Source organism: Parasteatoda tepidariorum, chromosome 9 (assembly GCF_982258835.1).
Source record: "Parasteatoda tepidariorum strain Cologne lab strain chromosome 9, Ptep-v5.0, whole genome shotgun sequence".
Lineage (NCBI taxonomy): Eukaryota > Metazoa > Arthropoda > Arachnida > Araneae > Theridiidae > Parasteatoda > Parasteatoda tepidariorum.
The window spans coordinates 86,994,112-87,010,509 of NC_141763.1; the positions used below are offsets into that span (position 1 = coordinate 86,994,112).

Below are 16,398 nucleotides of genomic sequence, written 5' to 3' on the forward strand. Positions count from 1 at the left end.
AAAATTTATACATAAGAAAGGGTCATTAAATTTGAGTAAGATCTTTTCCCTTGGAATCTTTTTCACAAGAATGATAATAATAAGATAAATTAAGGGCAGAGATTAAGTAATTAAACATATGAGAAATGACAATACTTAAATGAGAAAGCAACGGAAAATATACATGGATGATTCAGATCTTTTCTACAAAAATTAATTGGAAAACAAATTAAATAATGTTATTTTGAGTAATTGCGAAAAAAAAGTGGAATGGATTTACAGATTTGTAGTTTCACTTCTGTACATTAATCTGAAATTAATCCCAACATAAAAGATTCAGGTCGATATCGGAGAAGGACATGAACCACAATTCTTGATATTAATGAAATTCACGCATCATATTATAGCCGTGAGAGCTGATTTATTTCTAGATGTTCTTAAAATCATTTTAATCCACGTGCAGCTCTAGTGCGACGTAAATAAACTACAACAAACATCTACAACAAGAACATTTTAATCCAAGCATAAGTTGTTTATAAAATGGGCTAGGCTCAAAAATTTAGAAAAACTTTATCTAAACTAATGGGATATTTATTAATTTCTGGAAGTTTTAAACTCGATTATAGTTAAAAGAAAAAAACTAAGTCTCTTCGGCCGGATTATGCTCCGTCGAAGTAATTTTGTGTAATACGTATACGATGAAAGTGTATGGTAACATTTTACCATGGGTAAAACCACATTGAATATATCCTTTGATACTTGTTTTCTAATTATCAAACTTTGCCATAATATTATGGTATGCCATAATATTGCCATAATATTATGGTATTTCCACTTTTGATGAAATGTTTTCATAGGCTATGGCAACATTTCTTCACAGTCCTATGGAAGTTAATCTTTTAATTATACATAGAGAAATTTACATATAGACAATAATAAACAAGGTCTGTTGAATTGCGCTGAGCTTCGGGGTTTTTCCCAAGAAAGATTATGCTACAAGAATGATTGTAATAAAAAAAATTAAAGAAATGGATTAAATAATAAAATATATCTGAGAATGAGAGAAGACGGTAATTATGTAAGAAAACAAAGAACCCTTACCAGACAATATCCAGATAATTTAAATTCTTTCAAAAAACAATGAAGGTATTATTAGTAATGAAAAAAATAGACTTACAGATTTTTTGGTTCTTTTGCCGTTTATTATTCCAAAGTCAATTATTCACAATATCGAAGAAAGGCAGCAAATCTCAAATTTTGATGTTAGCGAAATTCATACAATATTATTGTAGCAGTTCGAGCTAATTTGGTTCTAGGTTATCAAGTGTTTTATAAAGTAGTTTCAGCTCAGGAAGTTAAAAAAAAAGTTGTCGAATGTAGTTGGGTAGTTGGGTAATTTCAAAAAGTTTAAAAACTGATTTAGTCAGAAATTCGGACAAAAATATTAAATTGGCGAGTATAAAATAATAATAACAAGCATTCGAAGTCTCCTTAGACGAATAATGCTCCGTCGAGGTATCGGTGTCACGTGTATGCTTTGATGACGATTTATTCGGCAATGGAAATTTTTAAAGTTGAAATGCTGTTTTTTCGTTGAAATAATCCAAAATAATTTTAAATAACTATACATTTCTATAAAGTGGGCGTTCTTAGCTAAAAATTACTATTATTTTAAATGAATTGGTTAAATTAAAGGAGAATTGGGTTGGATCTTTGGAGCTGCAGTAATACACACCCACTTCCTTTTATAACCATATCTACTCTCCCATGTAAATGACACATGCATTTAGTGCAGTTTGCCTTAAATGCACGGTACTTCCATCTAATCATACCATAAGACTATGGGGCGCATCCATATAATACCACACAAATTTCTATTGTTACCATAGGCTAATGGTGTCCTTCTATTGGAATGCCAGACAAATTTCTATTGTAATCAAAGGAGTATGGTGTAATATGAATGAAACCATAGATCATTAGCGTATGGAGTCATATAAATGCGATACTAGTTTTTATAGTTACCATAGGCTTAAGGTACTTTGCCATATAAATTTCTATGCAACCTACAGGTTACCATAAGCGTACCTGGTGTTAGCTTTTACATTCTTTTATTTCCACAGACATACAGAGACGAACGATAAACAAAACATCAATAATAAGAAAAAGTCGTTTGGTTGCCTAGCAACCAGCTGGAGTTGCAGTTATTCTATCAACAGACAATTTAAAATTGCAGTTATTATATCGGCAGACGATTTAAAACAATTATTAAAACTAACTGTTTATTGATGACGGAAAACCTGGGGCAAATTTTCATTAGGCATACATTGTGATTTTTTTGAATTTACGCAATTATAACCTTTTAATAATGGTTGTTAAAATTGTAATACATTTAAAACATTCACACAAGAATTAAATTAAATAGTTCACATATACAACAACTATTCGTCAAATTTACGGAGCTCCGAAAACCTCATCCTGCTTCACCCACAAAATGTCACCCATGCAGAGAGATTAGATTGCCTCAAGACTATATCAATTATTTATGCTAATAGTTAACTGCAACGTTTTTAGTGTGCCTGAACGAAGAATCCGTTATTAACTTCAAATACAATAATCATTCATGCGATTTTATATGTAGGCAGGTACTTTATTTGCGTCGCAATAGAGCTGCACAATGGGCTATTGGAAATTATCTGGGAGAAGCATCCCTGAGGATGATCCGAAGACATGTAATTTTGATCATCTGCAGAGGGGACGGCTGCCCTATTTTGGTAGCCCGATGACCTGCTCGAGCACTTTACGATTGAACAGATTAACTAGAACCACATAACCTCAGTCCCTACTCACTTAAAATGAACGAGTGAAACTAACTCAACTTGAGTGCTATTTAACTATTTCATCCAGAAAAAGGCGGCCTTCTCTTCTAGAGTTAAAAACGCTCAAGTGAAAGAGTTATATGATAATAGCTCAAGTTTGAGAGAAAAAAATACTCAAACTTGAGTTATTTTCACTCGTGTTCGAGTGATTTTCAGTATTACTTGAGTTTATCTTTTTCACTCAAACTTGAGTGATTTTAACTCGTGTTTGAGCGATTTTCAGTATTACTTGAGTGGATCGTTTTCACTCAAACTTCAGTGATTTTCACTCGAGTTTGAGTGATTATGTGTATCACTTGATTGGGACCCTTTAACTTGAATTTGTGCGAATTTCAATATTTTTTTATTCATTGTTAGCATCATTTAAGTGAATATATTTTAATCATACTATCATTATTTATTCGTTTGACTTGAATTTCATTTAAATCACATTTGAGGGAAGCAAGACGTTTTTGATGTCGAAAAAATGATTTTTTCAACCATATCGACAAGCCATTTTTTCTTAATATTAAATAAATTTTAAAACTTTAAACTTTACATTTATGAAAACTACATAACAATATCATTCAATAACAATAAAGAGGAATTTAAAATGTTTATAAATTTAATTTTTATAAATATTTGAAAATTTAATGTATATATAATTTTTTTTAAACCAGACATAGCTTTCGGTACGCTCAAAAAATTTTCTACATGAAATATCAACAAAAAATTGGCATACACTCAAGTAAATATGTAAGAAAAATCAGGTGAAATAGTTTGTTTCATAATATGTACAGAATATATTATATATAAGCAAAATAAGTGTAGTATTTCTGAAAAAATGCCAAAATTTCGTTCAAATTTTGAAAAACTTCCTCTGTATAGCAAAATTATAATGAAAAAAATAAACTTTATATAGTTAATTAAATGTAAATAAGGTATATGTACAAGCATAGAAATTTTCATAACTTTACAATGATTTGTTTTTTGTACGAGCGTACCGAAAGCTATGTCTGGTAAAAAAAAATTATATTTACACTAAATTTTCAAATATTTATAAAAATTAAATTTATAAAAATTTTAAATTTCTTTTATTGTTATTGAATTATATTAATATGTAGCTGTCATAAATGTAAAGTTTAAAGTTTTAAAATGTATTTAATATTAAGAAAAAATGGCTAGTCGATAAGGTTGAAAAAATCATTTTTTCGACATCGAAAACGTCTTGCTTCCCTTGAATTAAAGTTATACTTTTTCGACTATTCACTGAATCCTTTAATGTTCATCATAAAAAAGATGAAAAGAAAAATATTTTTAGCATGTGTGACAGAAATAATTTATCAGCATTCATTTCTTTTAAATTTCATTCACGGATTGTTCGGTAATTAATAAGTTTTTTTTATTTTAAAACTAAACAGTGATAGGTGATAAAAAAAGTGAAAGCTTAGTAGTCCATCTGTATTTGACAATAGGCTGATTATAATTGCAAGATAATACTCTTTAGAGATTGAAAGCTTTGTAACAGGCATCAGTACAAAATTTTAAGGATTTTTAACTTTTTGTAATAAAATTTTTTTTTATCAGTTTATATAGTTTTTTATTTAACATATATAACATAACATAACCATTCATATCATAACCGTTCATAACATAACATAACCATTTAAAAAAACATAACATAATAGTTCACATAATTTTTCATTAAAAAAATTTTTTTTTCAAACAAATTGTTTTGAAATTTGAGAAAGAAATTGTTTAAAACTGTGCAAAACATAAATAATTAAAGATGTTCTTTTATACAGGGCTTGCGCGGAAAAAAATTTAAAAACAATTTTCTTAATTTCAGAGGGAATCGTCTAAATTTTAATTTATTTTCATTTTAATGCGAAAGAGAGTACTCTTTGATTTGACAAAAATTTATTTATCATGCTGCAAATTTTAAAGTTAATATCATCAACATTCAGGTTTTTTCTTGTTTCTTCTTGAAGTTAAATCCTATTTCAGTTGTCGAAATAAATTTAAAAAAGGAAGTCTCTGTTGTCTCAATCATATGTATTCATATATATATATATATATATATATATATTCATATCTTTACATATAAGAAGAGAAAGGAATGATAACTCATAGCCAATCACATAAGACTTCTGAATAGTAACTCACAAAACAGCCAATCAAAATTGAGAACGCATGTGTGTGAAGAGGTAATAATTTTTAATAATGCTGTCAAAAAATACAAAATACAAACTGACCTCAAATAAAACTCAGAGGACTTCGAATCAAATAATTAAGAAAACTCTACTATTACGTTTATAAAAAGGAAGATTTATTAACTCAACAACAAAATTATAACATCGCCATACCAAAAAAAAAAAAAAAAAAAAAAAAAAAATCTCACACTTGTTACGTAAAGCTATAAAAAGACTGAACGATTATTTATGCAAACGATTATATATGATTATTATGGAATAAACTTTATGCAAACGATTGTTTATGACGCCATTAGATAAAAGTGTCATTAACGCAATATTATCCAGTGTTAATTAATAATTTTGAGTGGCAATGTAAAAACATAGTTGTTCTAAAGTTTTATAATAAAATGTTTGTTTTGATAGAACTCAGTTATTTATTTTAGAATTCCAATATATTTTAATAGCTCTGACAAATCGGGTAGAGTTATTGGAAGCACGAATCAACACTCTCTCAAAAAACTATTTACATTCCAAATTATCAAAATATATTGAACAGAGTTTACTTTAAAATATTTATATCTTTTATAAAAAATGGATCGCTGTGAATATCTTAGGCGATGTCAACAGTGACATACAGCTGAACATGATTTAGCAGCACAAAATTACCTGGAAAATAATCGTAGAGCTATCAATACGCGACGGCGGATTGCGCGGCAAAGAAACGTTGAAGAGTCAAGACGTTTAAATGAAAAAGAATACCTTGGTGAGTCTTTATCAGACATTATACCCCCTTTTTTCGTTGGAACATTTGGTGATGAATGTATAAGCTATGGTGCTCTTTCGTTTCCAGCAGAGCATGACAGAACGAAAATTAATTGCTGCCAACATGGCAAAGTTGAGCTCGCCAATCTGGAATATTCAGAAGTATTAAAAGATCTTTTAGTTGGAAGCCATTCTGATGCAATTAACGTTAAACAGAATGTTCGATCGTACATTTGCGATGGCAGCTTTTTGCCTATCTCATGAAATTTCTTTTAAAGGGATCAGTTGTCTTACTTTTAAAGGTGATGTCAATGTTACCGCGACAACAAGCTTGATCCCTCCTAATAATCAAAATCACAAATTTGTCAACTTTAACAAACAGTCAACTTTATTAAAAGAAAGCAATTCAAGTAGCTGCAATTATAGACTGTATGAACAATAATTTCGTAAATATATTTTGTAAAAGAAGTATAGAATTATATGAAATTAATTATCCACAAATGGTTTGTTCCAAAATTATACATCAAAAAAATTAAAACATGGATATAAATTTATTGCATTAAAATAAAACGTTAGAACTTTAATATGAGATCTGAAAAAATTTTAAAATTCTTATCAGATATAATATATTCCAACATGCTTTGACAAAGATTCTAACATGGAATCGGATTTTTTTAATATTCCATATCATCATCCACATTTAACACTTTCAATTTTAATAAATTTTTTTGACAAATTATTTAAATGAACAGTATTTTATTTAAAAAAGCTGAAAAACAGCTAATTTAAATGGAATGTGCATATAACACATTCTAAATAAAAGTATTTTAATATAAGAACAAGGTATATCTACTTACCAAAAAGTAAAACAGCGTCTTCTTCAGAAATACCATCGAGAAATAAAAATTGTTTTAATTCTTCTTAATTCAAAATATTAAATGACGTATTCTGCAGAGAAAAAAATTAAACGTAGCGAAATTAAGCGAGAAAAAAAATTAAGCGAAGACTTAATCTATTTAGATCACAGAACATATCAATTTTATTTAGATTTATTATCCTTTGCTTTTTAAAATAAATCGATAGAAATTCCAGCTTATAGCAATTAAATAATAAATAAATCACTCAAGTTTGAGCTAAAAGCACTCAAATATTGCTTAAATAAATTCCACTCAAGTTAGAGTAAACGCAAAGAATAAATTTCACTCAAATAAGAGTATATTTCACTCAACTTGAGTTGAAAAAATTTAACTCTTTTTCTGAGTAGGGGAAATCAATCTTTCATTTTAAGAGAGTACAGATGCTGTTGAAAATAGTCACCCATCAGCTTGCCGACAGCAGCCAGTGATGCTTGACTTCGGTATTCTTCTGTGAACCGCGCTTTTACGATCAGTTCACTGCGAGACCACAATTTTATCGAGAATTTCAATATAAAATTCGAAATTATAAAATAATGCAAAATTTACATTTGTCAGGTAAAATCCTCAAGACCAATTAAAACGCAGTTCCATCAAACATGTACTGTTGTTCAGCAATATTAAGATTAAATTAGCCAAACATTATTATGTAACCTACGTAATGGAATGCGCATAATTAAAATTAAAATAAAGCATATTTTTAATGATAAAACTAACGCTTACTCTTTTTAAATAACAGATTTTCAAACTGCAGTCAATAGTTTTTCTGTTTTATTTCTTTTGATAGTAAAGTTTGCATGAAAATAAATTTTACATAAAATAGGCAGTTATTATTGTTTATTTATTATTTATTTCCCTGCAAAATTTACCAATAATTTCTTTATTTTATTCCATTTTTATTTATTAATTTATTGAGATTGAAAACTCTTTAAAGTTAAATATTTTTTCACTATTAACTGTTTCGAAACGAACTTTTGCCTAATAGACTCTAAACTCAAATATCAGAACCCCACCAAAAATCATAAACGCACATCACATATAACAAGCTACAAAATGGGATATATTAATTCAATCTGAAGTATAATTAGTCATCGAAATTAATTATACTTAAAATGAAAGATATTTTTTCAGTAAATTCAGAAGAAAAATGCAGTAAAAATATTAAGGAAAAAAAACTAAAATAACTTAAGGCATGTAAAATTTATACATTAAGCCCCAGAATATCATTGGATAATTTATTTTTCATTACAGTAAATCAATAAATTAAGTAACTGCTTGACATTAATGCCATTCTCAAGAAAGCGCAGATTTTAAACTTATTTTCGTAGTGTAAAAAAAGTTACAGCATTGAGTAGAACTTTTTTTTTACTTTCGCAAACTCGTGGAGTCAATGTGAAAAATAGTTTCAGTGTAAATTGAAAAAGTTATATAGATTCAAAACCACTTACAAGTTATCTTATATGTGTACGAAAAAAACGTGTTATTAGATTAATGAAGCCCTTAAACACTGCGATTTAGAATAGAAAGATATTAGATTTATTAAATCGATAAATTGTGTTAAAAGATTTTTGATTTGTTAGTGTGTATAAAAATATTAATAATACACAAAACATATGCCAAAGAATTTTCAAAAAGATTAAATAAATAAAATAATATTAATAAATAAAAAAATATATTAAATAAAAAAAAATCCAACTTTCGAGTCTTTGGTCAAATTATTCGACGCACTTTAAAATTTTATGCAAAATCTTAATTATCAGGTGATACTATACGGCTTTAGTGTTTTTAAAGACTGAAACTGTTTTGCACTAGTTCACGTCTGCTTTCTTAGAACAAGCGCCTTATCTAAGCGCCTTATCTGGGCGGGACGTTGACGTCCCGCTGACGCCAACAAAATACTGGTTTGTTTGCTCAAGGCCTGGTTTCTTAGAACTAGCGCCTTATCTGGGCGTCAGCGGAAAGTTGATGTAGAGCTGACGCCAAAAAAATACTTTTTTGTTAGCTCAGCGTGAGCAGTCGGTCCAACGCAGACATTATCTCTCATTGTGCATGCGTTACTAACGTAAACAAACATTTATTTTGAATTTGTATTGATTTTGTTATTGTCGACCAGTGTTTTAGAGAACAAATAATGACTTTGTCCGAGAAAAAATACATAATAGCTGAGTTAAATGAAGAGTGCTATGTCTAATGAAGAAGCTATGTTTAATGTCAAAATCAAAATCTTGGCGTATTTCAATGTGCTGTTGTATGTTGTCCGCCATTGCTTCTGTGGTTAACGTCACGTTGTAATCCAACTGCAGTTGAGTTGAACGGCAATTGTAGTTCAAGATGAGCGTTCGATGACGTATACTATCAAACTCACAAATGGACCAATCAGAGGTTAGCGCTGATTTCCAGCTGACGGCGTCCTGTCCTAAGAAACCAGGCCTTTAGTGTATCAGTTGGTAAAATTAGACGATATATAATATAAATTCGACGATTGTTTAAATGTGGCGATATATTATATAAATATAGAATATTTATTATATCAGGTATTACATTAGCATATTATAATAATTAGACCAAATTATTAGACGCACTGTAGTGCTTTAATAATTACATGTTTTACACGATTTTATATGCAATACTTTTATATTTAAACAAACATGTAATGGGTTTTAATCCAAGAGATTTCTCATATACTTTCTATTTGAATTTATTTCTAACGTATTGCATTACAATGTTCACCAATCGATACGCAAACATAAATAAGTGTGAACCGGTTTCAGCCGCGTGAAAACATTAAGGCTGTATAATATCACCTGATAATTAAGACTTTACATAAAATCTTTTAGTACGTCTAATAATTTAGCCAGGAAATAAGAAATAAAAAACGATTCCAAAAAATTATAAAACTTAAGAAATAATTTACTTTTTTCCTTTTATTTCATTTGTAAGCAGTCTAAATAGTTTTATATTTGTAAAAAACTTTTTAAAAATTTATAACTCTTAATGTGTAATCACGTGGAAGATTTCCACACCAATTAATTCGACATTCCTACACTTTCATATGTTTTTTTTCCTATTTAGAAAGAAATGTTTCCATTATGAAAAAGAAATTGCATTGGGAAAGCATTTGGTAAGTTTTTAAACAATCATCAATGCAAACGTAGATTTAAAAAATGAATGATACAGATGTATACAAAACGAAATGCAAGGGTTTAATACACGGTATTTCGATTAAAGGTTTTGGTGCGAAAGCTATTTAATCTCTGTTTAAGACTTCAACAGAGCATACAAAAGTAAAAGTGTTTAAGTGTACTAAAATAGTATTTATAACAAACGAAAGTTGTCAAGGATAAAAATTGCATGAAGAATTAGAAATTTATATATATATTTTTTCATTTCTATCTGCTGTTTCAAACAAATGGTTAAAACTCATATTCAAAGGATTAGAGTCCCCTTGCCATCAGGTTAACCGTGGAAGATTTTCATGGTCTTCCTCTCTATGTAACGCGAATACGTGTTAGTTCCATCAAAAAGTCCTCCACGAAATTAAATTTCTCCCAATACTTGATTCAGGAGTTACCTTGTCTTCTGGATTGGGTTCAAAATTACAAGGCTACGGAGTTGAACATTAGTAGTTGTTCAGTTTTGTATGCGAGCAACGCCCTCTGTGTAAGAAACGAGAACTAGTGTGTGTATTACCAATCTCGAAAGAGGCAAGTGTGTGAATTCAATGTGCAAATAAAATAACAGTCCGCTGCGTTAATATGTGTTTTGTGCCTCATGTAAAGAGAAATAACATGGTCCTTACCCGATCCTGAGTGGGTAAGCGATCTATGGACGAGAGAATTTTGTGAAAATTAAGCTGAAATTAGTGCAAAAGATTCAGTGAAAAGTGTACGTGTACGATCGAGAATCTAAATCGAAACTTAAGTGCGTCTAACAGCGATCTGAGAAGGTAGGTGAAAGTTAAATTTATATTTAAGTGAATTAAACTATAAACATGTCTTTGACTAAATTAAAAAAAGACGAATTAAGACTCGTCGCAGAAGAATTAAACTTAAATGTACCGGAGGGTGCAAAAATTGCCGATTTAAAAACTTTAATTGAAAACAGCGAAGTGTATAAAACAGATCAAGAGCTATTTAAATGCGCACTGGATTATGCTATAGAGGAAGTAAAAAATAAAAAGTCCGATAGTGAATCTAAATTAGAATTTGAGCGAATTAAATTAGCCGATAGTGAATCTAAATTAGAACTTGAGCGAATTAAATTAGCGCAATTAGAAAACAATTAGCGCTAGCTAATGTTCAAAAAGAGTTACCGCATAATTCCGTAATCGCAAAAGAAAGTGTTTCTGAGAATCCGAGTAATATTAATATCGAAACTTTATTAAAATCGGTAAAACCTTAACTATACCTGTATCCTCACGAGTTGAATCTTATAATTTATTTTTTCAGTCGTTGGAAAAGGCATTCAAAACAAAAGAGGTTCCCGAAGAATTTAAATGTGAAATTCTTTTAAATATTTTAGGTGAGAGAGCTATCAACTTAATGGTTCACATTTCCGAAGAAGAGTTAACTAATTACGATAAACTAAAAGATTTAGTGCTAAACGAATTTTCCCCTACACCACAAGAATGCTTTAATAAATTCCAAAGAGCACAAAAAATAAGTTCAGAGAATTATGTACAATTTGCGTCAAGGCTTAGTGCGACGTTTGAATATTATTGTCAATTACGTAATGTAAATGAATTTAAATCCGTCTGTGAGTTAACAGTTTTGGATAAAATAATGAGTACTCTCGATAGAGATTTGATGACTCATATTAGTGTAAAACAGGGAGAAAAGTATTTTAAACCCCATGAATTAGGGCGTGAGTGTGATATTTATTTATCTTCGAAAGGCAAAAGCAAAAATGAAACATTTTCGAAATCTTTCAGTGGAAATACTAAGCGTTAAGAATTTAATAAACAAAATAGAGTTAATAATTCGAGTGTACAGAGAGAAGTAACAAATGTATTTTAATCTGAAGTAAAAAATTAGAACTGTGTATTATGTAAAAACAATGTGTCTCATGCTTTACAATTTTGCCCACAATTCAAAAGAATGTCTGTACACGGTAGAGTAGAGTTTGTAAAAAATAATAGACTTTGTTTTAAGTGTTTTTCCCCCAGATGTGAAGTTAATATATGCAGAATGAGAAACTGCTTTCTATGTAAAAAGACTCATCACAAACTTTTACATTATCCGAGAGAAATTAAAAACAATTCCTCCACTCCCAATATGGCGCCAATTAATGATCAAAATAAATCACAAACAACCGCGTTTAATGTAAGTGCTGAATCATTCGTTCGGAGAGAAGACACTACTCAAATGGTGGCGACCGCATGTTTTAAAAACAAATGCTTATTAAGTACGGCATTAATCCTCGTAAAGGATAAATATTCGGAATGGCAGATGTGTAGAGCGTTACTGGATTCTGGTAATGAAACCTGTCTAATTTCAAATGAACGTGCTAATAAATTGCAACTTAAGAGTGAAAAAATAAATACATTGATTTCTTGTTTAAACGATACTTCTATGATGGTAAATGGGTGTGTTAAAGTGGCGATTTCAAATAAAAACAAATCTTTTGAAAGAGAATTAGATATGCTCATAGTTAAAAAAATCACAGAATTTATTCCGAATAAAACTTTAAATATAAATGTCGATTTTTCAAATTTCGTCGAATTAGCAGATGACACTTTTAATATTCCGGGAAAAATAGATTTATTATTGGGTGCAAATATATTTTACGAGTTGATAAAATCGGAAAGAATTAAAATAAAAAAATCACAATTGCTTTTGGTCAATAGTGTATTTGGGTATATAGTGACCGGAAATTTAGATTCAATAAATGAACCAAAGGTTCACTGCGGTTTGATTCGCGATGAGGACTTAAATAAAACATAGAACAATTATGGCAAATAGAAAATGTCGAGGAAACAATAACAAAGAGTAAAGAAAACTTAATTTGCGAGAAACACTTTGAGGATACTCATTTTAGAACAAGGGAAGGGAAATACGTTGTTTCAATGCCCCTAAAGGAAGATCCCTCATGTTTAGGAAACTCAAAAGATATAGCCCTCAAACGTCTCAGATCGCTGTGAAATCGCTTAGCTAAAGATGAAATTTATTTAAATTTATATCGTGATTTCTTAAAAGAATATGAGAAACTGGGACACATGAGAGAGGTTACTAGAGAAATTGAACCAGAGGTAGCATATTATGCTACACATCATGGAATCTATCGTCCAGAAAAGTCCACGACAAAACTTCGTGTTGTATTTAATTGTTCTTCAGTAACTGTTGAGGGAATATCCCTTAATGATATTCAGTATAGCGGAGGAGTGATTCAGGAGGACTTAAATACTCAAATGCTAAGGTTCCGCACATATACATATGCCTTTACAGCGGATATCAAAATGATGTATCGAACTATTTTAATCAATCCAAATCAGTGTAATCTTCAGAGAATCGTTTGGTGTGAAAATGAAGATGAACCGCCAAAAATATACGAACTATCTACCGTTACTTACGGCACGGTAAGCGCACCTTACTTAGCGCAAAGAACGCTTAAACAGCTCTCAGTTGACAAACAAACCAATTTCCCCATGGCTGCTCCCGTCCTGCAAAAAATTTTTACATGGATGACTGTTTGTGCGGTGCAGACACATTAGAGGAGGTAATTGAACTCAAGCAACAATTAAAAGGGATTTTGCAAAGTGCTGACATGACACTACACAAGCTCTGCGCCAATCACGTGAAACTAGCACCAGATTCTGAATGTGATTATAATTTTGCAACGTTAATAGAGACAGAAACTTTAGGTGTATCCTGGAAACCAATTTTAGATTGTTTTCTATTCAGAGTAAAGGTATGCTTGGAGAATTCTTACACAAAACGTGACGTTTTGTCCACTATTGCCAAGCTCTTCAACCCGATTGGTCTAATGGCCCCGGTCATAGCAAAGGCTTTCCTTCAGCGTTTGTGGAGAATCAAAATGGACTGGAATGACTCTTTACCAGATGAAGAATATCGAGAGTGGCATCGATTTCTAGTGTCTTTAGAGAGCATCAACAATATAGAGATTCCAAGACGCATCTTCGTCACTATTCCAAAAATTGTAGAAATCCATGGCTTCGCTGATGCATCTCAGCAATGTTATGGTGCAGCAGTCTACTGTAAATCTAAAAATTCAATGAATGAGACTTTGGTTAGTTTGATAACGAGCAAATCAAGAGTTGCGCCTATAAAAAGTCTGACTATCCCAAGACTTGAGTTATGTGCTGCTGTTCTTCTGTCAAAACTTGTGAAACGAGTTGTTGCTGCGTTAAAGTTAGAAACTGTTGAAATATACCTTTGGACAGACTGTATGATAGTTCTAGCGTGGCTTCAAAAAGAACCCATAGATTTAAAAACCTTTGTTCAAAGCAGAGTGGCCACAATACAAGAACTATTTCCTAATCAGCGATGGAGACATGTACCAACTGATGAAAATCCTGCAGACTTAGTTTCACGAGGTGTTGATCCTGATAAACTTCCGCATAACAACTTATGGTTTCATGGTCCGATGTTTCTTGCCGAAAATGACTATCCAAATCGAACTATAAATTGTAGTGAGAAACACAATGAGTACTATTCAGAACTGAGAAACTCCACCACTGGAGACTTTGAGGACTTTCCGCCTGTGCTTAATATCCATACTAATAATTTTATAAATGATTTACTTGCTTTAAGCAATAACTATATAACTATTTTACGTGTTGTGAGTTTTCTTTTCAGATTCATTTACAATTGTAAAAATCCAGCTGCAAGAAAAATTGGTCCCTTGTTAGTAAGTGAAGTAAATGCAGCTGAAATTTGGTTGATAAAATGTTTACAACGAAGTGAGTTCCCAGAGGAAATCAAAAGCTTGGAAAAGGGTAAGCCAGTTCCGAGGAACAGTAAGTTGTCTTCCTTGTGTCTTTTTCTAGATGAAAATAAGCTGATGAGAGTTGGTGGTAGATTATCTTTGTCTGACTTGCCTGTTAATTCTAAGTTCCCCATCATTTTACTGAGTAAGAATTCTTTAACCAAAATGATTTTGAGATATTGTCATTTAAAATATTTGCACTTGGGACCACAAGCATTATTATATCAAGTTCGACAAAAGTTCTGGCCTCTTAACGGTAGAAATAATTGTAGGAAAATTGTACATAGTTGTATCACATGTTTTAAAAACAAACCTGTTATGAGTAATCAAATAATGGCTGATCTACCAAAGGAGCGTACAAGACCCAATTATCCATTTAACATCATGGGAATTGATTTTTGTGGCCCATTTTCTATTAAGTTAAAAAACCAGAGGAAAGGGGTCACAAATAAGGTTTATGTTGCTGTTTATATTTGCTTGTGTACCAAGGCAATACACTTAGATTTTGTAACTGATTTAACGTCTCAATCATTCATTCCCAGTCTAAAACGTTTTTTGGGAGACGGGGCAAGTGTTCAAAAATCATGACCGATAATTCAAAAACATTTATCGGTGCTAACATTGAGATTAAAGAGTTAAGGAAAATGATAAATTGCCCAGATGAGACGTTAGCCAGTTATTTTACTAACGAAGGGATTGATTGGAAATTTATCAAACCAAGGTCACCAAACTTTGGGGGAATTTAGGAGGCTGGTGTGAAGTCGTTTAAGTTCCACCTAAAAAGAGTAATCGGCAATCAAAATTTAACTTTGGAAGAATTCTTAACTATTTTGACTGAAATCGAAGGTGTTTTGAACTCCAGACCTCTCACTCCACTTTCACCGGAGTTTGATGAATTTGAAACTCTATCACCTGGTCATTTCTTGATAGGTAGGCCCATCTCCTCACTCGCTGAACCCCAACTAATAGATATAACTGAGAATAGGCTTTCTAACTGGCAAAAGATTAATAAGTATAGTCAGAGAATATGGAAGTTGTGGAAAAGAGACTACCTTAATAATTTACAGGAACGTAATAAATGGAAATTTGAAAAGAATAATGTAGAAATAGGAACCCTGTGTTTGATGAAGGAGGAGAATTTACCATCTACACAATGGTTAGTAGGACGAATTGTTGAGGTGATGCCTGGCCATGACAGAAAAATAAGAGTAGTGAAGTTAAGTTTACCTAATGGCAAACTACTTCAAAGAAATATTCGTGACATTTGTATTCTTCCCATAGAGTAATTGTGTAAATGAAAAATTAGCTTTAGTTTTATATCTCAATGTCTTTTATATTACAATGTTAATTGTATTTAGTGATTTATGTTATTGAGTATAACAATGATTGCCTGGTTGAACCAGTGCAATGTGGGGCGGTATGTTCAGTTTTGTATGCGAGCAACGCCCTCTGTGTAAGAAACGAGAACTAGTGTGTGTATTACCTCGAAAGAGGCAAGTGTGTGAATTCAATGTGCAAATAAAATAACAGTCCGCTGCGTTAATATGTGGTTTGTGTCTCATGTTAAGAGAAATAACAGTAGTCGTAAACCCAAAAATTGGGTCAGCTGTTCAACGACGGTTATAAAATAAAATATAAAATACAGATTCTAAAAAACAATATTAGTAATAACTTAAAAAAAGTTTTGATGATACTGTGGTTTTATTACTTTTGCACATGCTCCATAATATAATAATTTAACTCATGCAC

The 16,398-nt window shown here is 30.9% G+C and overlaps 2 protein-coding genes across 2 annotated transcripts; both read left to right on the plus strand.

Moving 5' to 3' along the window:
- The first annotated feature begins 12,919 nt into the window (after positions 1-12,919).
- LOC147804303 (uncharacterized) lies at positions 12,920-13,414 on the plus strand. The gene has a single exon (XM_087151508.1). It carries the CDS (start codon positions 12,920-12,922, stop codon positions 13,412-13,414), a length of 495 nt encoding a protein of 164 aa, XP_087007634.1.
- A 53-nt stretch (positions 13,415-13,467) lies between these two features.
- Positions 13,468-15,935, plus strand: LOC147804304 (uncharacterized). Its single transcript, XM_087151509.1, has 2 exons — positions 13,468-14,794; positions 15,466-15,935. Exons 1-2 carry the CDS (start codon positions 13,468-13,470, stop codon positions 15,933-15,935), a joined length of 1,797 nt encoding a protein of 598 aa, XP_087007635.1.
- Positions 15,936-16,398: the final 463 nt, after the last annotated feature.

Coding starts and splice junctions, on each gene's coding strand:
- LOC147804303 (XM_087151508.1), top strand. CDS start 12,920: ATGAGAGAGGTTACTAGAGAAATTGAACCAGAGGTAGCATATTATGCT.
- LOC147804304 (XM_087151509.1), top strand. CDS start 13,468: ATGACACTACACAAGCTCTGCGCCAATCACGTGAAACTAGCACCAGAT. Junction 14,795..15,465: donor GTTCCCCATCATTTTACTGA/GTAAGAATTCTT, acceptor TAACTTTGGAAG/AATTCTTAACTATTTTGACT.